General features: G+C 39.3%; 1 protein-coding gene across 1 annotated transcript in view; it reads right to left on the bottom strand.

Annotated features, from left to right (window-relative positions):
* The window catches only part of sptlc1 (serine palmitoyltransferase, long chain base subunit 1), a 56,202-nt gene extending 37,634 nt beyond the window's left edge, over positions 1–18,568 (bottom strand). Inside the window, exons 1-8 of the mRNA XM_073477636.1 lie at positions 18,507–18,568; positions 12,683–12,790; positions 12,495–12,589; positions 6,138–6,231; positions 5,948–6,020; positions 1,439–1,571; positions 1,177–1,306; positions 873–962 (exon numbers count right to left, since the gene is read on the bottom strand). Coding sequence (XP_073333737.1) covers positions 873–962; positions 1,177–1,306; positions 1,439–1,571; positions 5,948–6,020; positions 6,138–6,231; positions 12,495–12,589; positions 12,683–12,790; positions 18,507–18,560 — 777 coding nt within the window. The 5' untranslated portion in view covers positions 18,561–18,568. The remainder of the gene's footprint in view (positions 1–872; positions 963–1,176; positions 1,307–1,438; positions 1,572–5,947; positions 6,021–6,137; positions 6,232–12,494; positions 12,590–12,682; positions 12,791–18,506) is intronic.
* Between the last annotated feature and the right edge of the window lie 4,275 nt (positions 18,569–22,843).

The raw sequence follows: 22,843 nt of genomic DNA, 5'->3' as shown, positions 1-22,843 counted from the left end.
CCTGTCCCCTTAGCAGAGAAACACCCCCAAAGCATAATGCTTCCACCTCCATGCTTGACGGTGGGGATGGCGTTCTTGGGGTCATAGTCAGAATTCCTCTTCCTCCAAACACGGCGAGACGAATTGATACCAAAGAGCTCGATTTTGGTCTCATCTGACCACATCACCTTCTCTCAACCATTCTCTGAATCATTCAGGTGTTCATTGGCAAACTTCAGACGGGCCTGTACATGTGCCTTCTTGAGCACGGGGACCTTACGGGCACTTCAGGATTTTAATCCATTACGGCATAGTGTATTACCAATGGTTTTCTTGGTGACTGTGGTCCCAGCTGCCTTGAGATCATTAACAAGCCCCTCCCGTGTAGTTCTGGGCTGATCCCTCACCTTTCTCATGATCATTGATACCCCACGAGGTGAGATCTTGCATGGAGCCCCAGACCGAGGGAGATTGACGGTCATTTTGTGTTTCTTCCATTTTCGAATAATCGCACCAACAATTGTTTCCTTCTCACCCAGCTTCTTGCCAATGGTCTTGTAACCCATTCCAGCCTTGTGCAGGTCTACAATCTTGTCCCTGATGTCCTTAGACAGCTCTTTGGTCTTGCCCATGATGGAGAGGTTGGTGTCTGATTGATTAATTCTGTAGAAAGGTGTCTTTTATACAGGTAACTGCAGTCTGTCTGTCTGATTTCAGTTAATTTGACAGATTTATTATTTCAGGATGCAGCACATATGTTAGCTACCTGTTGATGATCAGTAAATCACACGCTCCTTGACAGCAATAAGCCTGGCCATTTTATGAATCAAGGAGTTTAGATTTATTATGGAGAAAAATTAGCTGCCTTTGAGGCACACTGGTTTTCTATTTACCAATTCAGGGAGAGGACAGATGTCTGCAGTGTTGATGTACATCCCCTCCACTACAATGAACTTCCGGATCACTCGAGCTTTACGAGGATTCTGCAAAAGAAACAAATTATGCAAGTATATGAGACTTTGACAAGAAATACAACAACAAATACAGCATTCATTCCAAGGACAGAGTGAAAACAGGGTTATAAAAAATATAATTTGCAGTTCAAACACTCAACATCAACAAGCATTAAAGCACAGGACCCATTGTGACACCCACCCCCAATAATTATTTTCTTAAATTAAGCAACCTTGTACGAACCTTCTGGTCCTCCAGCTCCTGCTCCTTGAGCAGCCTCTCCAGATCGTCCATGTCATTGTGTTTGAAGTATTTGATGAAGCTGCGGGATGCTTGAAGACCCTTCTGGATGGAGAAGCAGGCTGCTTCATCCCTTACCACCCAACCAAGAACACAACAATAAACTAAAAACACAAAACTGAGCCTGATTGACATTTATTGTATTGGGTGTTTTTTTCTGATCACTGCATCCTGTTCTGTTTTAGAAACCGTAAACAGTACTTACACAAAGATGATGTCCCCTCTTTTTGAGTAAGCAGGGATTGCACTAGCAATGGTTGCAAAGCCATAAGAATAGATGATAGCCTCTTCTGCTTTCATGAATTTGGCCAGACGACTCTCCAGCTCCAGGTGAACATCTGGGAGAGGGAGAGAAGAAAGCAGTTGAAACTATTAAGTTACACTATACTTGACTTTTAATTTGCATTTACTATGAAAGAACATATTCATGGTTGCAGAGAATACCATGGCTTTTTGCAAGGCAAAACGAAAATCTGAATCAGTGATTATATTAGGGAGACTTTTGTAATGCTGGCTTTAAATAAAACACACCCATTTCAAAAATGATTATTATCCCATTCACAATAGTTTATTAACCACTGTACGCCAAAAGGTATCCTGTGGCGTTTCTGACCACTACTAGTGCAACCAAATATTTTTGTAAGCTGGTCTCTGTTTTGTTTCTATTTCATGGACAAGCACATTGTTGACACAGGTTTTAAACTATTAAAAGCTAAAGACACTCTTGTAATAAGATCAGACCAGCCGCAATAATATCCACCTTCCGATCCATGACTACTCAGTATAGTGGTTTCCACCAGTGTACTGCGAGCACAGCAGCCCGTCATCCTCGGTTGATCCCCCACTGGGCCTTAGCACCAGGAATCTTGGGCAAAATGATTTTTTTATGTTTGTAAATAATGTGATGTTGGCAGAACAAAAAGGCGGAACTCAAATGTGAGGAAGTTCAGCACCTGGACAATCTCCAGAGCACACATGCTAGAGTTAGCTTGGGGTACATCTCAATTCCCTTTTCAGATGATGTCACATTTTGCAAGATTTCATAAATCACTCATTCTTGAGAAATTGGATAAAACAGGTTTCAATTTTGAAAAGAAAAGTTATACATTTATAGAGCAGGGTCTCAGCAATCATGCAATATTTCTGTGCAACCTCCTGAGCTTGTAAATTTTTTATCAAAAATGTCAGACACCATAAAAAGCTAATTATTCCTATTTATTTAGGCTTACATAGATTCAGAGCTTATAAAGTATTATGTCTATACCATGTCTATACTAAGTACACATATATTCTATTAAATGTTAAATATTCACTTTTGCACTGACCTCCCACATCATGAAGACTCTGGAGAGACTTGTCTTGGAGCAGCTCCAGCCCTTGGTCAAACCACTCTTGGACCCCCTACAGTTCGCCTATCAGCCCCAACTTGGAGTTGAGGATGCCATCATCTACCTGCTCAACCGTGTCTATGCCCAGCTGGACAAGAGACCTGTCATCTCCAGAAATTCTCGGATGACTCAGCAATAGTTGTATCAGTGAAGGTGCTGAGGATGAGTACAGGACTACTGTGGACAACTTTGTCACATGGTGTGAGCGGAACCATCTACAGCTCAATGTGACAAAGACCAAGGAACTGGTTGTGGACCTGAGGTGCCGTTGACCTCTGTTTCCATCCAGGGGGGTCAGTGTGGACATTGTGGAGGATTTTAAGTATCTGGGGGTCCACATTGATAATAAACTGGACTGGGTTAAGAACATTAACGCCCTCTACAGGAAGGGACAGAATCGTCTCTATTTTCTGAGACGGCTGAGGTCCTTCAATATCTGCCGGACTATGCTCAGGATGTTTTATGAGTCTGCGGTGGCCAGTGCTATCATCTATGCTGTTGTGTGCTGGGGCAGCGGGCTGAGGGTAGCGGACGCAAAAAGACTGAACAGACTGATCCACAAGGCCAGTGACGTGGGAGTGGAGCGTGACTCTCTGACAGTAGTGTCAGAGAGGAGGATGCTGTCCAAGTTACATGTCATCTTGGACAATGGCTCTCATCCACTCCATGACGTGGTGGTCAGCCACAGGAGTACATTCAGTACTAGACTGATCCCACCAAGATGCACCACAGAGCGCCACAGGAAATCATTCCTGCCTGTGGCCATCAAACTGTTCAATTCCTCGCTCTAAGTCAATAGGAAGACTCTGGACGCATGATGTGCAATAACCCATATTTCAACTGTAGCATTATTTATTACACTGTATATATAGATATATGTCTAGTTGAATTTACATTTCTTATATTTTTATTCTATTTTTATTATTACTGCTTGTATATAGTGTTTATTTTTCTGCATATCTTTAAGACTTTTGAATGGGAGCGGCTGTAACACAAGCAATTTCCCCTCAGGGATCAATAAAGTATTTCTGATTCTGATTCATTTCTTATACTACTCCAAATGTACGTCTTTAGAAACTCTTACGTCACGCAACTTATATTTACTTTATTACTTATATTTAGCATTAGATATACAACATAAGAATTTTGGACAAATGGTCCAAATTTGGTCAAAATCATTTTCAATTGCGTGCTAGGGGCAACATTACGGTAGCATCAAAATCGCTATTTTTAAAACACTAAGACTCGAAACATACATGAAACTTTGATCCTACGTCGATCCCCGAGTGCGACGTAACATGGAGGAGAGTAAAGATGGAAAGCTCCTAAAGCGTTGCACTCGGGGATCAACGCTTCTCGACTGGCAGGACGGCGACGAGCTGAGCAAGCTACTGCTAGCGTGAGTTATTCAAAAACCTTCTTTTTAGTAAACTCTGTGTACACAAACAATGTTCTCAATGCTCGTGTTCATGTGTAGAGACCCTGGTGATACTACGAGCAAAGTTTCATGTTGCGTTGAGTCTTCTTAGTGTTTTAAAAATAGCGATTTCGATGCCACTATAATGTTGCCCCTAGCACACAATTGAAAATGATTTTGACCTGAAAACGAAAGTACGGTAAATCTTAAAAGTGGCTTTTTCGTCGTAATTATGCTTTTACACGAAGGTTTGACTCGGGTTCCTTCACAAAAAAGGCCTAGGTTGCATTTTGGCGAGAGTTTCACTTTAATTTGGTAAGATTTGGGTGAAATTTTATAAAATGGCTGTGAAATGGTGAAACTACATTCATTTATATTGGTAGTCATTGGAGTCATTGTAGGAAATAGAGTAGAAATCATGTATATTACAAATAAAGATGTAACATTACAAGCCATATATAACTATTTATTTTGATCCTAAATTATATTCAAGGCTCCATTTAGGGATGATTTGGATGTTTTTTGTCAACACCGTTGGCCACGTGGGTGTCTGATTTTATTGCTTTATATATATATATATATATATATATATATATATATATATATATATATATATATATATATATATATATATATATATATATAGTGTCAGGGCGGTCAGGCTATCTGAAAGGCAAATAACACACTTGAATACAAGAATAAGCCCAGCTCCAAAAGAAAGAATGGGGCAGCAAAGAAATCTTAATGGGGCCTAAACCAACCAGAGTTTCTGGCTGACAATCATGGAGATTGGGTCTGCAGTGTGTCATACAACAGAATGGAATGAGTCTCTCCTGGGTGCCTTTCCCCACCTCCCTTATGCCTTCACAAAAAGGGTGTTGTCATACAGTGTTGGCTAGGAGAGGAATGCCGCAAGCTGCTTTCACTCATTAATTAGGAGTCTCCCCACCCTGCGCACAGGTGTTCTGAATCCCTTTGCAATGAATCCAAAGGGATTTTGAAATTCAGCCAAATACAAAAGATAGCAACATTGTATACATTTGTATTTATGACAGTAGTGTAGCACTCAAAAACTGTGGGGGGTGCCAAATCTTACAAAATGCCAATTTCTACATAATATTGCTCTAGGTCAGGAAATCCACATTTGAGCCAACACTAATACCCTTTTTCCACTGGTCAAAAATCCCACTTAAACCCGCTAAAATTGGGCTTTTGTGTGCAATGGGAATGTGTAAACTCAGCATTTACGCCCGGGTCTATTAACTCTTTGATCTAGTCGTAAGACCCGGGTGAACACGCTAAATTCCGCCGCGCGAAGTGATGAGGCATTATCAACATCCGGTGGTGGAGTGTAAATAAGGAAGGAATTTGGGATGCGGTCTATTCAAGGATATCATACTACTGGACACAGTGTTGGAAGCGGAGCCCCGTTCATTCCTATGAAAGCTGCTCAGTGGTGTTTGGAAGCCAAAAAAGCTTGATTTCCCAGCTATGATAAATACCTGGATCGCCAACCGAGCCAGCTAACATCCGGTTTAGTGCCCGGCTAACTTGAATGGTGATAAAATCATTTAATCTTGCAGCTCTTCTAGACTGGACTTAATGGCTCAAATTATGATAGTGAAACGAGTCCTTTTGCGGGGGTTGTGACAATCAAAACAATGTATCCACCGTTTTACACATGCTTCTTTCACAATCGGTCTATTGTTGTTTTCTATTCTGTGACAACTGGTTCCGGGGCATTCGTGAGGTGAAGACAGATAAAAGTCACAGACAGGCTGCCTTGCCTGCGGGAAGTGGGAATGGGTTCAACACGATTTTTAGCGGGTGTGCCCGCGTTTAAAAAACCTGTGTAGACCTGCTAATTTTAGTGGAAAAGTGGCATTAGAAATATATGGTATAGACTCACCAAAAGTTCCATAGAAACCTCTTGGACCACAAGTTCCCACACCATATTTCTTCAGTGATGCCAAAGCTTTTTCCTGTAAAGAGGAGTAGAAAAGTTAAAGTTAAAATCATACATCAGTTCTTTTTGCCCCGTCAAAAAGACTAAATTTTTTCAATTACAAGTATTGATAGTTTAAATACAAAATACTGACCTTAACCCGCTCATGGTCAAGGAGACCCAGGAAGTTAAATGATGCGAAGTTAATGCACTCTTTTCCGTTGAGTATGATTTTGTGGCTGGGAGGTCTGTAATGGAAAAGTGTTTAAATACTAAGTGTATTGTAACACACGGTAACAGCACCGAAATGGAGGAACCTACTTAGTGCTGGGCGGTATACCGGTTCACACCGAATACCAGTGTATATTTTTGTTATGATATGAATTTTTTATGTACCGCCATACTGGTGTATTTGATTACACAACATTCGGAACGCTACGCTGCGCGACACTGTTTCAGACCGGACCCTTTTCAATGTTGCGCTTCTAAACACGCATGGTGCGACTGCGAGGCGTGGTAAGGGTAAACAGTAGGCGATATTTTTTTTCGTAGGATAAGTCCGGGAATCTCATTAATATTCACAAGGAGAAGTGATCTAAGTGGTCCGTTGGCCGGTGACGTCGGCTGGGCAGCCCGTTGGCCGATAGGCCCGTTAGCCGGTGACGTCGGCTGGGCAGCCCGTTGGCCGATTGGCTCGTTAGCCCAGTGACGTTGGCTTGGCGGCCCGGTTGCTTGGTGATGGCCCCGTTGCCTGGTGACACCGTGACGCTTGGCTCTCTTTGCCGGCTTTCTTCGCCAGTCTGTCTGTTGTATTGACCTATTGTTGTATTTACCCTTTTAAGCCAGATTTGTCTTGTATAATTATTACTATTGTTTTGGAGGAATGTCTCTGTTCGAGCAGCAGCAAAGTGCTAAAGAGCAGTGAGTACAGAGATCCATACATTCTTTGTTCCAGCAGTGAGTACAGAGATCCATACATTCTTTGTTCCAGATTCATATGTCCAGCTTTTGTAAACTGTTGTTTTGGAGGGAGATCTCCCTCCAAAAGCTGGACATATGAATCTGGAACAAAGAATGTATGGATACATCCTTTGTTCTAGATTCTCATGTCTAGCTTTTGTAAACTGTTGTTTGGAGGAATGTCTGTGTTCAATGAAATAATGTACTGTATTTTTTCATTGACAACATAAAGTATGTGTGCACTGCAGCAGAGGAAATGTCTATGTAAGCTTACATATGAGGTGTCAGTGTAATAAAAATAACAAATACTGTACAATCAAAAAATAAAAAAACTGTGCTTTTTCTTTTTGCTAGGTGTTGTTGCCATCAAATTCAAAATTACTTCATTGTTTTTTCTTAAAATGTTAAATTTTCTGTGTTATTTCATATGTTTTCCCTGTTCTAAAATATATTGAACTCAATCTAGACTTATCTGACTGAAATGTTTTGATCATGTAATCAGCATTATTTGATTGTTCATATTAACTTAACTAGAATGAACTATCCTTTAGAAGGTGGCAGCGATGCAAATCCCATGGAGTTTCCTCCAAATGAGACCAACTCAGGTCTGTACACAGGTTTGTATCATACATGATGTTACATGGGAATGAGTTTTCCTTTGTTTACAGTTATATGTCTGTCTGTCTGTCTGTCTCTGTCTAACCATCTGTAGTCAGCATTGACACTGAAGAACCACTGGATTGTGGACTGGCTCCTGTTGAGACTGACTCAGGTAAAGACAACCATTTTCCAGGTTTTCAAGGACATGTGGGAACCCTGTTTATGTTTCAAATAAAAACGTCAATTTGAATAGCTTGTCTGCATGATTATCATGCAGTGGACAGACATTGTTGATACTGGCATCGATATCAGTTAACAAGGTCTGTTTATAAACTGCAGTGGGATGGCGGCCCCCCTACATGTTTACAATAAAAACATGAATATGAACCTGTGTATTATTTAATTATTAGTATTTAATATAATACACAATTTTATACAATATAGTAGGGTTGCTTCACCAATCACGAAGCACCTTGATCTGCCAATAAGATGACGGCGCCTCATGAATATTAATGAGATTCCCAGACTTATCCTACGAAAAAAAATATTGCAAACAGTAGTGCTCTGGTGTTACGTTACGGTGAAGATGGATAGGATAGACATTAGCCTCATTCACACTGCCATTTGTATGCGGGGATCCTGCGCCAATTCTCCGCATCCTCCTTTGTGTGATGCGGCGAGGGGTGAAATTTCGCTGCGCCTCTGATGCGGCTCCAGAGGTAGTATCAGAGGTAGTATCAGAGGTAGTATCAAAGGTAGTATCAAAGGTAGTATCAGAGGCGCAGTATTGGCGAACCGAACCAGTGTGAACGGATAAGCCGGCGGCACGGAGCGAGGGTGTGTGGGTCTAATGGTGTTCACTGTCTGATAACTGTACAGGTCCTTCACTCAACAAAATATAGATAAATGTCCCTCAAAGCAACGTTACAGGACCAAACAACAGTAACGTAGGAACTGGTCGTGTCTTTGGCAACTTATATGAGGAAAAAAATACCGCAGTTATTTGTGGAGAAGTGTCTGTCCGACCAACTATTCGTCACATTTCTGCCCGAAAAACAGCGTCTGTCCCTGGCAAAAAACTTTAACTCACCAACTGTTTGTCGCGGTGGAAAAAATCACCACGATGGTCAGCCCTCCCAACCGAGACTTCAGTGAACTTTCCCCCATAAACAGCCTCCCTTCCCACCAGTGATAGTCAGACAGTGTCCCGTTTACTGATGGCAATTATGTAATTATGTAATTTAGAGAAAAACGTAACTTTGTCACTTTCCAGGATGTTTGGTGGGTCAGGATCCCAATCACAGCACATTATAACAGCAACCATATCATTATAAACAGACAGCAGGTACATGTTTAGATTAACAGGAGGACACCGGGGAAACACCTTGAAAAAAACACATACGTCATCATCTAACATGTACCGTCACGCCTCCTTTGGAGCCGCGGCCTCTTCACTAAGTCACACTTGTTTGATATTTCCTTTTTAGATTTACTTAAATACTGTGTAATGTACCTGGGCTTGAACTGGAAGCAAAAGTATAATTATTGCAAGTTGCACTACTTTTTGTATTGGTTTTATAAAAGATGTTTGTGAAATTTGCACAGTAAAAGTTCTGTATTTTGACTGCAATTGTCTTTGCATTCTGATTACTCACTTCATTAGAATCATGAGTGGCTCTTTTTTGTAAACAGCATCATTTTCTGGGGCCATGCAATCCTGTTTTACTACTAGTGTGGAATTATTCTACAATATTCACTCATCATGACAGTAAAATAGACCATCCTAAGTCAATCTACTGCAGTAATTCCTCTCTCAACCAATCATATACCGTGAAACCGTTAGAATTTTGAAAAATACCGTGATATACATTTTTGGTCATACCGCCCAGCACTAAACCTATTGTAATCAAAAGAGTTTATTATTTTTCTTTTTTAATGTTCAGACCTCAAACCCTTTTTTCAGGGGCTAAAGGTGCTCGAAAACTCACAAAACTTTGCAAAGATGTCAAAGTCCATGAAAGTTTACATCTGCTATGGGTCTTGGGCTTGTGTAGAGAGCATCTTCTAACCGTTTTCATCTTTGATTGAAATTCATGAAATTTGGTAGGTAGACAGAGCATCAGCAGATTAAAAAAAAAACCTTGGGCCAATAATGTAAACACAATAGGAAGTCAGCCATTTTGAATTGATTATGAAATCAATGTCCAGGGGTCATACTTGAAAGAACTCCACCAAGGCCCTTATTCAGATTCTCTTCAAACTTCGTCAGCCTACAGACAAGTCCTTAACAATATTATGAAAAGCCGGCGTTTTCGTCGAACGGTGTGGCAAGGTTTCAAACTTGCATGATTTGCCAAAAACAGGAAATGGTGTGTAACTCAACCACACATGCTCGAACAACTACCTGAAACCATTCATATGCCAATATTCAGTAAAAATCATAGCGCCACCTACTGGCAACAGGAAATGACATGTTTTATATTTTGGTGTACTATGCCACCTGGTTGGCGAGATACATTTCAAATTTGGTCAGAAAAGCCTTGAGACCTTGATGATGCCTCATACCAAAAACTGTTTTGTTCAACAGCTTGGGCATGGCAGCCTAGCAAATTTTGAGGTGTCATCATGAAACAGGAAGGTGTTGTTACCCACACATACTTTATCCAATCTGCCCCAAACTTCATGTGTTCAATGACAGTCATGGCCTGAATAAACCTACATGCTATTTGATCCTATTTCATAGTTTTAGCGCCCCCTACTGGCAACACAAAGTTTGAAGGGCTATACTTTTGCCAATACCCTTAAGCAGATTAACCAGAACCTCAGTAGAGGCTCAAGAACCGAGTGAAAATTGTGACTTTTCATTAAATGGCGTTGCCATGGTGACATGCTATAGTGGGTTCAGACCGAACTCAATACCTGTCCAGCCTTTGCAGCTCAATGTAGGCATGAACCATCTTCTTGAACTGCTCATGACTGGGTTGATGTCAAAATAATAACATATAATATATAAATCTTATTGACAGTAATTCAACCTCCAAATTTCACATCGTCCTTCAGGATTAGTTACTAGAATCCGTATTGAACAGATTATTTCTTCCACCATTCCCCATTCATCATTCAATTCACTATCATCATTTTGATAGCTTGTACACGGTAAATACTCATGTCCGATAATGATTTATTTAAGTCATTAAATTAGTATTTAGCATTTAAAACCAGGTCGTTGTTCTGTTTACTCCTTTGGACTGGAGATCAATTTAATCAAGTCACACTTTTGGATATTTGACTGATAAAGTAATAAATTATTCATTTCATTTCATTTTTCCTCTTCGAAGGTGGTGCTCCTAAAACGAGTGCTAAATCATTGAGATTCCACTACACATACAGAACACTGAAACGCATGTGTGTACATTTTCTGATTGATTCAATTCCATTTGATTTTAAGGTCACGATTCAATTCGATTCTCAATCTTTTTGTTGTTTTTTTTCTTTTAGCACAGATGGCTATGCTATTTTTAGACTAGTCTAGTCTAGGATCATTGGTTTTACCATTGGTTGATTCTTTTAATTTTTCAAAAGATGGTATAAATGGTGTCCTGAGTGATATAATCTCCATTATTCGTTTGCAATGTAACACACTAAGGACTTATTGTCAAATTTAAGTAGTTAAATAACAATATAAATTCAACAATAACTTGTTTCACCAGTCAATTGGAAACTAACTAAATCCTAAATTCCACCTTTTGTTTTCGAATGTCTAGATGGTGACGTCATTTTGATCGATATCCGACTTACAATCAAGGTTGTGACACCCCTACTCCATACACAGAGATTGCAGATGAGACTGGAATCAGAACTGCTGCAGCTGACAGCAGAGGAGAGAGGGAGAAAAGGGAGGAATGTCTGCTCTCATTGGCTGTGCGCCATTCACAGGAGTGCGTACTGATCTCTCCCGGATCTGGGGCTTCTTGTCCGCAAGCTTCAAAACTTTCTGCGATGGCAAATTCAGAGCTAAAATCCTGTAGTGTGAACTTGGAATTAGCCTATTCCAAATCACAATACCAACAAACCACTTCCAACTCCAGCTTCTGCAGCAACTCTGCAAAAGCAGTTTTAGGTCTTGCAGGTTACACTGAGGTCTCAATCATCTGCTCTCAACCTCTGACTTTCGTCACATCTGTAGGCCAGCATTTCCAGCTTGTGTTGTCACTGCAGGCTACCAGGTCCGACGCAAGGACTAGGCTTGGCCCCTTTGATACCTGCTTGCAGGTCTAGTTAATTTTTTAACTTGGAAAAAGTAGTTTGGCCAAATAAAGAAAACATATCATTTATGTTGGAAAGAAAAGCATGTGGCAGAGATGCAGAGTTTTCATCCGAGTACAGAGTATCAGTTTCCGCGTCAACTTATTGGGCTAGGTGAGAGAAGTGCTATTTAAACACAAGTAGCAGATAATAAAAGCAGTCAGTGCTAAGAGAACTAAATTAATTTTCACAGATCATTAGAAGCAGTTCTTACCACTGGAGAGAGCAATAAAACAAAACCAACAGTTTTTTAGTCTGATATCAGTCTTGTTAAGGGTTTCTTTGAAGAATTTTGACCCCGATTAGCTTTGTGTTGCCAGACCAATTCTCAAATGCAAATTAATCTGGAACTTTTCAGTTCAGTTTTTGGAAAGACAAAGAAAAGCATGTCAGTGTAGTGTGGAGTAAAGCTTGCTCTTCAGTTGACAATATGAATTCTGCTCAGATCCTTTGAGATAAATACTGCATCACAGAGTCGTCTCAAGTTGCATTTTATCCCCTTGCAGCTCAGCTGTGATGAAGGAGAACACTACTCTGAGCCATCTGTGAGAACACTTGCGTGGACCCTTGGTTCTTGTGAACATTTGGCTTAAGCCATCATTTAAAAAGGAGTATGTAATCCAGAGGTGTGTCCCATGTGTTTTACCCTGTGACCAAGTCATAGTTCAGGTGAAGATGGTCTTTGGAAACAGGAGGAGCAAGGGGCTCTGGCTGCCACTCCTCAATCAGGTCCTCCTTTTCCTGTAACATTGAACCACGTGACAGTTGTTTGGTGACACATACATACAAAACACTATTGCTCTTTTTTTTTTTACTTAATTGTGCTGAGTTTACCTTCTCCGTCAGTTTATAGGTCTCATGAAGCTTGTAGGTCTTAGAGAACAGAAGTCTAATGATCCACAGTATAAGAATCCCCTCCAGAATCAGATGATAAGCAGGAGCCTGAGGAAGACAGGGACATGCAGAATGTAGGATGATTAAGATTGTTCATTTGGATTCAAACTGGGGAAACTTCTCCCCCAGCCTGATTGTCCACAATGGTCCCTCAGTCATAAATGAGGTTCAAAAGAAATTTCTGGAGGACACTGAAGGAGACACTAAGAATTGTTTGAGCTTGTGAAATGTAGTAAGTAGGGGAGAGGGGTTTTCCCCTCGATCCATTTCCCAGGACAGGGTCAAATAAAATGATATGTTTTATTTCTTCACATTCAATGTGTGTGTGTAGCAGACAGCAGCAACAGGGCCAGGCTAGGAGGGCTACTGTGACTACATACCCATCTGACTCAGATATACTCTTACAATTACATTTACAGTAGTTGTAGAAACTGTGTATTGGAGAAAATGAGACACAATATGTTTCTGTGACTGAATTGTTGACAGCAAATTATCTGGTGTAACAATGTTTGAATTCAGCATTCACAACACACAACACTCTCTCTACTCTCTCCAGCAGTTAACATCGCCACAATGTCAATGTCAATAAAAGGTTTGGACGTGCGCCAGGTGTGGAAATTGCAGAGCACACAAGGATGGGGATAGGGTGTTTCCTTGATATTGCATTTGATTTCAATTGTCGAAATTGAAGGCTCATTTCCTAATTAGTGTGAATCTTTGGCAATCTCACAATTCCGATTCTCAGACACTTCAGAGTTATTTTCTCCACCACAGAGTTTGTTTAATGTGTTGAATGCTGCAGTGTGTTTTTGTTAGCTTGTCAGCAGTTGTCAGCTGGTCTCGTTTGTTAATGCTGACTGCTGCTCCACTCCACTAACATCACCTTGTAACGTCTTGTGACGGCATAAAAAGTCATCATTAACATTTGGCCTGCTTAATGTTCATCTTGCAAAGGTAATTACCCAATCATGAAATGAAAGAAAAGCTTGCAACTGCTACCTTACTTGAAGATGAACTACAGGAAAACTCCAGCTTGCGCATGCTATAAATTGTCAGGGTGCTGCACTGACTTGCAGTTGAATCACACTTTTCACATGATAAATTAACACTCAGAAATTCAATTTTTGACATTTATGAATCGATTCTGCATAGTAGGAGTTTAAATATTTTTACCTACCCCTACCTCTAATGCTTACAAGCATCAAGTTTCCCTTTGGTAATATTTTTATTATGTATAAATCATTTAAAAAAATAATACAGAACTTCTTGAAAGGTGCATAATAAAAATATCTCTTGAATCTCTCTTAATCTTTCTTAGTCTTAAAAACATTTTGAATCATATTATGATTGTCAATTAATGATTTTAAAAAATTGTCGGATCCAAAGTAATTGTTTTGTTTATCTCTTTGTAAGAACGGTTGGTTCCAGCTTCTAACAAGGTTTGTGAGCCAATAGTATAACGCTGTTGGTATCACGTGGTACCCGTGTTTCGTAAGCATCAACAGTCTCGATAGTTGCCAGTCTGTGGAAAAATGTCTGAGTTCTACAGTTTGCATCCAGCATACTGTTCTGCCCTAGCATAACTTAGCCAGCTAACATCAGCAATGGTGGGTAGTGCATCAAACTGCTAGGGGTTTGAACCTTTGGCAATCTCACAGTTTGATTCAAATGCGATTCTCTGGTGCCCGATTTGATTCAGAATCAATTTTTGATTAAAAAAGATTCCTGATTCAACTTTTATTCAGGATTTAATGAATAGATAAGGGTGTACTATTTCTAGTCTCTTGCTCTTGCTGTTTACTGTGTGCTCAATCATTCACTGGTGTCTTTAATCCAGTGAATTACAATATAAAAATAAATAAAGTGCTTTAATTAATAAATGAATCTGAAAGCATCCTACAGCCATGCCTACATGTGAATAACAACATAAGGCAGGGTTCTCCTCTGTGTTATTAGCGTTATAAGTACACCACTGAGAGCAGCCTCTCTGTTGCACTGTTAGCTCTGGGGGAGCCATTGCTGTGAAAGATATTGAGCAGGCCCAGAATTTTTGATGTAATAAAGACTGAGACTGAGGAGTTTATTCTTTGCCATGGAGTTTGAATAAGCTGTTGAATGTTGCGGTGTGTGGAGGTCAGCTGGTCTCATTTGTTATTGTTGATCGCTGCGCCACTGCGTAAACATTCTCCAGATGACAGATTCACAAACATGTGACCTACTTCATGTTGCTCTCGCAAAGGCAATTATTCAGTCATCAATGGAAAGAAATGCGTGCAACTGCAGCACTTTTTGAAAATGAACTACAAGAGAACTCTAGCTTGTGCTTGCTGTAAATTACCCTCGCACGCCAGCCCAGTCCAATTCTATAATAATATTCCACCCATAGAAAGTGGGGATCTTAATACATTTACCTTTTGTCGATATCATTTATTTCATATGATTCAGTTTTCAAATTTTTAACCTCCTGTTTTCAGATATTTCTCTTTTTTTTTAAATAATTTTTTGGTATTTCTGAATCTGAGGTAAGGAGGACTCAGCCTTACTACACAGTGCATGCCTGTCTCCCATCTTGATAAATGAATGTTGGACTTGGAGAAAGCACAAGGGACAACAATGGAAAGAAGTCCAGGACTTTATCCCTGTATTCCTGACAAAGTCTAATATGTATTTTATGAATTTTGTAGAATGTTATGACACTAAATCATGTGATTTCTGACAAATTGTCATAATTGATGTTATGTGGTTTAAAATCATGGTTATATGTTTGATGAAAGTTTAGCAAAACACTGCTGAGCCCCTGAAAGTTGACGAGCCAGTAAGTCTGAGACTGATTTTGTCAGACAAACATAGAAGCTTACAAAAATGCTCAGGGATAACATTTCAAAAATGAATTATATATAGAGAGAGCCATAAATATACTTTCATATTTGCTGCCTCACTAGTTAAAAAAGATCCAACTGACCACACGCAGTGGTATTTAACAGATGAGAAAAGCTGCCATTTAGGGGCACTAAATACTAATCTCACCTAGGGCTCCAAAATGTGTAGCGCTGGCCATGCTCTAACAGTGCTCTCAGGAGCCTGACAGGAGAGAGGCTTTTGCCATTTTTCCACTAGCACTTTGGGTCACGCCAAGTCAACCCGTACCATTGCTTTTCCATCACCAGTTTAACTGCGCCGCCTTGAGCTGGGCCACACTGATCCGTGCCGGCAATGGACCTGCTCTGGAGTAGGGCCAAGCCAGGCCCACCCCTCTTCCAAGCGGGCCACGGTGACGACTCACAACTCAGACCAACCCATAACAAGCACCTGTCTCCCTGTCTAAATCAATACTCAACTCATTTCTGTGCAGGAAACCTGAGAGAAAGAGGTTTTTAAAGTCTGTGTTAAGCTCTCCGACTTTTGTAGCTTCTAACTGAATCTCTTTAGTTTCTCTCGTCCTGTTTGTAAAAACATCTGCCGTGTTTAACTGTTTCGTCGTGTTCGCTTTCAGCTGTTTCAGGAGTCATGTTTAGTCACTGCTGGTGAAAACACAACGTTACCTGTAACGCTGCTTCATGATAAAAGCTTTTCAATGACTAAATAACAGGGTGCTTTGTTGTGAAGAAGTTATAGCAAATGAAATGTGTTTGTTACTGAATTAGCGGAGCCAATTTGTTAGCGGTGATTCTTTGACAGTACTTTGGGAATAGGTACAAACACGTAATGGGTTTAAGACACCTTCAAGCAGGTAGTCCAGTTGTGGTGGATATGCAAAAATCCTGGCTGCACCAGGCTGCCGCACCAAGTCAAACCAGGTAGAGCCAGCCGGCAGTTGTAATGGAAAAATGGCATCTGTTTCCCACTGGGATTTTAGAACTGAACTGTGAGCAGGACACACACTTTTACTCGTTTTCACATCACAGGTGACAAAGAAAGAGTCTGAAGCTGCAGGTAAAACTTACTCATGCCGGCTAATATAAGTTTAGCGTGGACTGAAAAATGACGAATGGTTGAATCCTTTTATTGAACAGCCAAATTCAATTCAACTGATAAAATCCTAAATCGGGTAGGCATATAGCCCTATCACATCATCCTGTTACACTTGCCTACAAAATTCAAATAAACTAAGTAGTAGTTTATTTCTATCGTTTCAACAATGCACCTATCCTGAACAGCAAAGCATCATCCATCATCGTCATGAGAGAATACAGAATTGATCAGAGCTGATTATTGTTATCAGGCAGTGACTCGGTTAGTTTATTCACCAATACCAAGTTTGCAGCTTTGATTGTTGAAATCTGTGTGTCAAGAGTTGATCTTTGATGCAGTAGAAAGTATTATGATGATTGAGATATGCACACAGTGCACAGACAGTCAGAAACGGTGAACAGCAGATTTTGTTTTCTGTCTTGACAGTGAATTTCCTTTTAGAATTATATCAATATTAATTTGTAGTTCACAATGTAGAATTATCAGGGATTAAATATAGTTCATCCTATGGAGGCACGGATAGTGAGTTAACTGTCCTATCGGACTTTCGGATATGTACCGAATAACATCACTGAATTTTCCATGGATATGCACAAGGCTGCCAAGAATACATAGCATGTTACCTAAAGTAGTCATAAAAGCTAACAGAACACCAGTTTCCGCTTACTTTAAGTAAACCAGAATGGGAAATGTCATTAACCAATCAAGTATGTCACTGTTGTGCTATCAACATTAATGTATACCACAGAATTTCTTAATAACACAAACCCAGCAACTGAAGCAATTAGAAACAAATGACAATCACAAAAGATTAAGATGTGATTTTAATACCGGAGTTATGAAGCTACCCGGTGAGCTCGAACTGGGATTTCAACATTGAATTTGAGCTGAAACTGGAATGATTTCCAGTCTGCAAGTCTAAGGCCTCTTTTTGCCATCTTTTCAACCATCTAAAATGATGATAATATGTTCATTTATAGCTGGAATGAGACACAATAGTGATTAATATGAAGGTATTTCTGCAAACTCATATTGCACTGGCAGGTGAAATGTAGTCTACACAAAGACGTCATTTCAACGACTTTCATTTTTCATATAGTATGTCATAAATATGGAACTATATAGGCTGTGTATTGCAAACAAAATGCTTTCAGAACATGTAATGTGAGCAGTTTTATACAATAATGTAAAATAAGACATCGCGCTTAGTCCTGTAAAGTGCATGCGCAAGTACAGCACATTACACCATTACACCTACTCTGCACCATGACTTGTGGGGCAAACTTCGCAGGCTGAAGAAATATAATATAATAAAATATATAATATAACATATACAATTAATGTCTTTAATTGGTCGGTGAAATAACTTTCACTATAGAACCAGTTGTGAGCGTATTTTCAACGGTGACGATAGACGTTTTTTAAACGCCTTTTCAACGGAAAATTGCTCAGTGGATAGCTACGAAGCTTTAACACGTACAGTTACTAAGTTTTGATTACTACTTGTAAGACGAGCAATAAGCGACGTTTTGGATTTTCGAAGATCAGCCAACTTCCTGGTTACTTTGACTCTTTACGTTGACTTGTCCATAAGTATCAGTACCACAGAGGAAGCGCCTACCACAACAGGCGATCGGGTGCGAGAGAGTTACACACCTTCCCAAGGCCACAGTTACTTCCTGACGGAGAAGCTTACAGTTTGGCTTACAAACAGCTTAGTACAAATGATTCAGAAAATTAATTCATCAGAAAATGACTCTACTCGACATAGTTGTAGCGTGGATAATCTTACCTCATAAAATGCTTGCACCATTTCCACCAACACCCACTGCTGTCCAGACGCCATGTTTATTTCCCTTTCGCAACGTCATCAGCAATGCTGCATTTGAGTTCCACAAGAAAAATAGTTGACCCGAGCCCCTTTACAATAAAATCCATCCCAAGCTTCGATCGTGTAAATACTAAGCCTACCTCTTTGTTGATTTCTTCTTTGGAACTTGAAAATAAAATTTAGTAAGGAAGAAGATTGAGGATTTAGTCAGCTTCACAAATTGAAATATGAATCAATAAATTATATCCAATTGTAGCCTACTATAAAACGAGATAGCCTATTTACAGATATATCAATAATTAATCAATGATTTGTGTATTTTGATTAGAATTATATATAACTAGAAAAAACGAAAAAAAAATGCGACACTAAATTAAAAATTATAAATAAATATATAAATAAAAAGGTATTTCACTTTGGCACGGAAAGTGCATGGCGCTGGATCAAAGGGTGAGCACAGCGCAAATCGCCTTCTGACTGAAAGGCTCATTAGCCAGTTCCCTTTTTTTTTTCAAGAAGATACACATAACGTTGTTATTGCAAAGCTTGCCAGCCTTTAAAGCAACATTATGTAACTTTGTTACCTTACAATAATAACTTAAACATCATCTTGATGATAGAGTGTCTTATAATCGGGTGAATGATGTCTCTTTCACAGCCACTCCTCATCCTATCACTTGTTTCCGCACTATGTATCATAAGTGACAGGGTAGGATCACAGCATTAAATACATGTTTACTTCAAGACACACGTTTTGAAGACATAACATTGTTATGGCATAATGAGTTTTGTTTGTAGTCAGCACCTACATTACATCTGACAAATTGGCAATAGGCTATTATCCTGCAGAGGAGGCTGCAGTTTCAGGACCGTAGTTCTGGGACCCTAGTTTTTCATGACTGTGCCAGATTGGATGACCTAATTGGATGATGAATATAGTAGTATTAGTAGCAGTAGTAAAGAATAAAGTAAGCGAAGTGTGAGTAATTATAGCTCATTGTAATAGACTTAAAGACACTAATGTTACAAACAATTATCTGTTAGCTTAGAAAGCTTGCTACCATAATGCAATTTTGGCTGGCCCAACTAGCCTATGTGTCTTACATTAGTTAGTTATTGACTTTGTAAAATCTGGACATAATTTTATTTTTAAACATTTTATAAATTAAATAACCCTATCAACGTATTGTGAAGAAGTAACAGATCTGGCAATATGTCCAAGATGCCTATGTACTGTAATGCAGAGATATCCACTGCTAAGCAGCCAGGTATTTGCCATCTCTTCTTGTAATGAGTCTGCCGGGCTGGAAGCGAGTGAGTCACTGTAGCCTCTCGAGCCTCTCAAGCTGTCCCTTCTTGTAATTATACCTCTTGGCTTGAGGGGCGATAGTGAGTTACTGTAGCCTCTAATGTGCTGCAGGAGATGATGAAGAAGTCGAGCCGGCGGGCACAGAGAAGTTAACAGCCTCAGTAAGTTATTCAGTTAACACAAAGATGCAGACGCTCAGGCTCTGTAAACTGCAATTGTATGGACCCAGTAGTAGACAGAATATTGTCATTCAATACATTATATTGTCTTTACAATATAATTGGCATTGCAGTTATGAGACTGTTATGTAACTTTGCTATATATTTTTGAGGACATTACCAGGTTTATTACGTGTCTAACTGCAACAGTGACACTGTTTGATATTGTGTATGGTCATGTAGGAATCATGAAATTCTTTCTCCAGGAAAGAACAAGGAGCAGTTCCAGCTTCTAACCCCATGAAGAAATGACCAGTCCTGCAGAGCTGGAAGATCGTGCTGCATCAAGCATCGGATCGAGTGACAGTGACAAGTAAGTCTAAAGTGGCTGAAGATTTAAGTTAGTTGTACTTTGCAAACCGTGTGCCCTGTGAAAACCATGTGGCTGTCTGATGTCTCTGCAGTCCATGTTTCAACTATATGACAAATATTAAATCTACGGAGGCCCTAAGGGGTTACCATGACAATGGATCACGTGCATCGAGAAATGTATCACATGCTTCTGACATAGCTGCAGCTTCTGGAGCTCAGGATGGCAGCAGGAGTGGACCTGTACGGTTTCTTAAAATCACAAAATATATCAGAGGCAATAATCAACCCGTTAAAAGATGATAAGGTAAGTACATGATTCTACCGTTAACCTTTTTGCTATTGAGGACCACAAGTGTCACGGAAATAGTAACAATGCATTTAACTAATTGTACAATAAATATAGGCATTAATAAATTAGTTTACTTTTTTTTTTTCAAGCTATTAATACATTGACTTAATTGCAAAGTAATTCATTATTTGATATTTTAATGGGCAATAAAAAGAGGAATTATAAATAGAATTTACAAAGGAAATATTAATCCATCAATAAATAGTTCAAATTAAAAATGGATTTACAAAAACAACATTTAACAGTCAATAAGTACATCATTTAAAAATACATTAATGAATTCATAAATAAATAATGGAATTTAAAAATCTGTTTGAAAATGCAGTTTAAAAAGACAAGTAAATAGCTGGATTCACAAATTGAATTAAGAATACAGATTTTAATCAGGCATTTAAAAGGGCAATTTCCTTTTCTATCTGCATTTCCATTTACCCACTGCTTTTCCTTTTCCTATTAGCTATTTGATTTGCTTAGTCATTTAGCTTGTCCTTTTAGCCTCTCCATTTAGCCTTTCCGTGACACTTTGGTCCTTGAGCAGGTAAAACAAGGTAAAACAATGCAAATTAGCTGATGTAACAAGCTCTCTGATTGGTTATGGTCATCTGCAGACCTATGACATGCCTGGATGTGTATTTTTAAGCTGGTCAGTAAGTTGGAAAAACCGTCAAGTGTGCATGTTAGAGCTTCCACGATAAGAGCATTGTTGACTCTGATGACAAAGACACGCCAGAGTGAAGCATATCATCACATCAGAGAGGATGACAGGAGGACAACCAGCAGTGTCCGATGAAGTGAAGGAAGAGGCCGTGGACGTGGGAGGGCGACAGGTCAAGGAGCAGATGTTCATATGTCAAGTAGAAGATCTTCAAGCTCAGAGGATTGCACATGAGCAGGTCAGCATCTAAAGTAGAACATTACTGGTGCTTTTTTTCTGATAAACACCACCTACAACTATTTGTGTTTGTACAGTATATTGACCAGGCATGTAACTTGGACACACAAGTGCCCTAATCAGAATCACATTTTTTGCCCAGTAGTTTTTCACCATTTCAATTTGTGTTTCGGTGCATAACAATAAACACAGTCTGTAGAAAAATGTAAAGAAAGATAAAAGGCTGGTACTTCAAAAAAAATGTTATATAAACTGGGACATCTGTACAGTTTTGTCCAGGAATGTCTAAAGTCTATAGTCTAATCCTAACCCTAACCCTAACCCCTAACCCTAACCCATTGAAAGTGTATATGTTCACAGTATGCTGAGGACAGTCGAGCTCTGTTCCATAAAAATATCTAATCATGTTGCTCATCTGTTGCTTTACAGGCCAGAATTCAATGACTATGTTTGGAGCAATCACATCAAGTGCTGGAACTCTACCTGACACCTATTTATTTGTCGCTCTGTATTATCTCCTTGTTTTGCATTATCTCTACAATGTTTGAATAAAGTGAATAAAATGATAAATGCCTTTTCTTTACACTTCCAGCATAAACAACCAGCCCATTACAGTTCTTACACTTTACATGATGCACTAATAATAACAACTGAATTAGGTAAGACTCTTGCTTATTAGATTTTTTGGAACACATGTAAATAAATAACACTACAAAAATAGTATACCTTTTATCATTTAAATAATATACAGTAAAATTAGCATTAACAACTATACACAGGAAGGACACCCAGAGGATTCTTGACTGATTATAAACACAGATCAGTGTTGGCCAACAGGTTATGCTGTTGATGTCGGTGCTGTCTCAATCCTCTACTTTTCTGGCAGTGATTGTCCTGTAGAAAGAATAGCACAATTACTTATCTGACAGTAAATACAGCTTTTTCAAGGACCTTAAAATTACTTTCTATTTATTATAACACCACAACTTGAGTTGCATTTTATGCAGTGACAAATATTCCTGAAAACAACCAGAAATAGCCTCTGTTACATCAGAATTGTGCTATTTACAGTCATTTCATATTTACCAATTCTACTTTTGGAGGGGTTAGCAAAATGTCACTTTCAGAGAAATTTACATAATTCTATAGCTCTACTTGCTGGACTTTTTGTTGTACACCTTGGAGTACTTGGCCTAAGAGAAAGGAGTTCCACCATCT

The sequence above is a fragment of the Pagrus major genome, chromosome 12 (genome assembly GCF_040436345.1).
Source record: "Pagrus major chromosome 12, Pma_NU_1.0".
Lineage (NCBI taxonomy): Eukaryota > Metazoa > Chordata > Actinopteri > Spariformes > Sparidae > Pagrus > Pagrus major.
The sequence above is the reverse complement of the archived record's forward strand: the minus strand, read 5'-3'. Positions and strand labels throughout refer to the sequence as shown.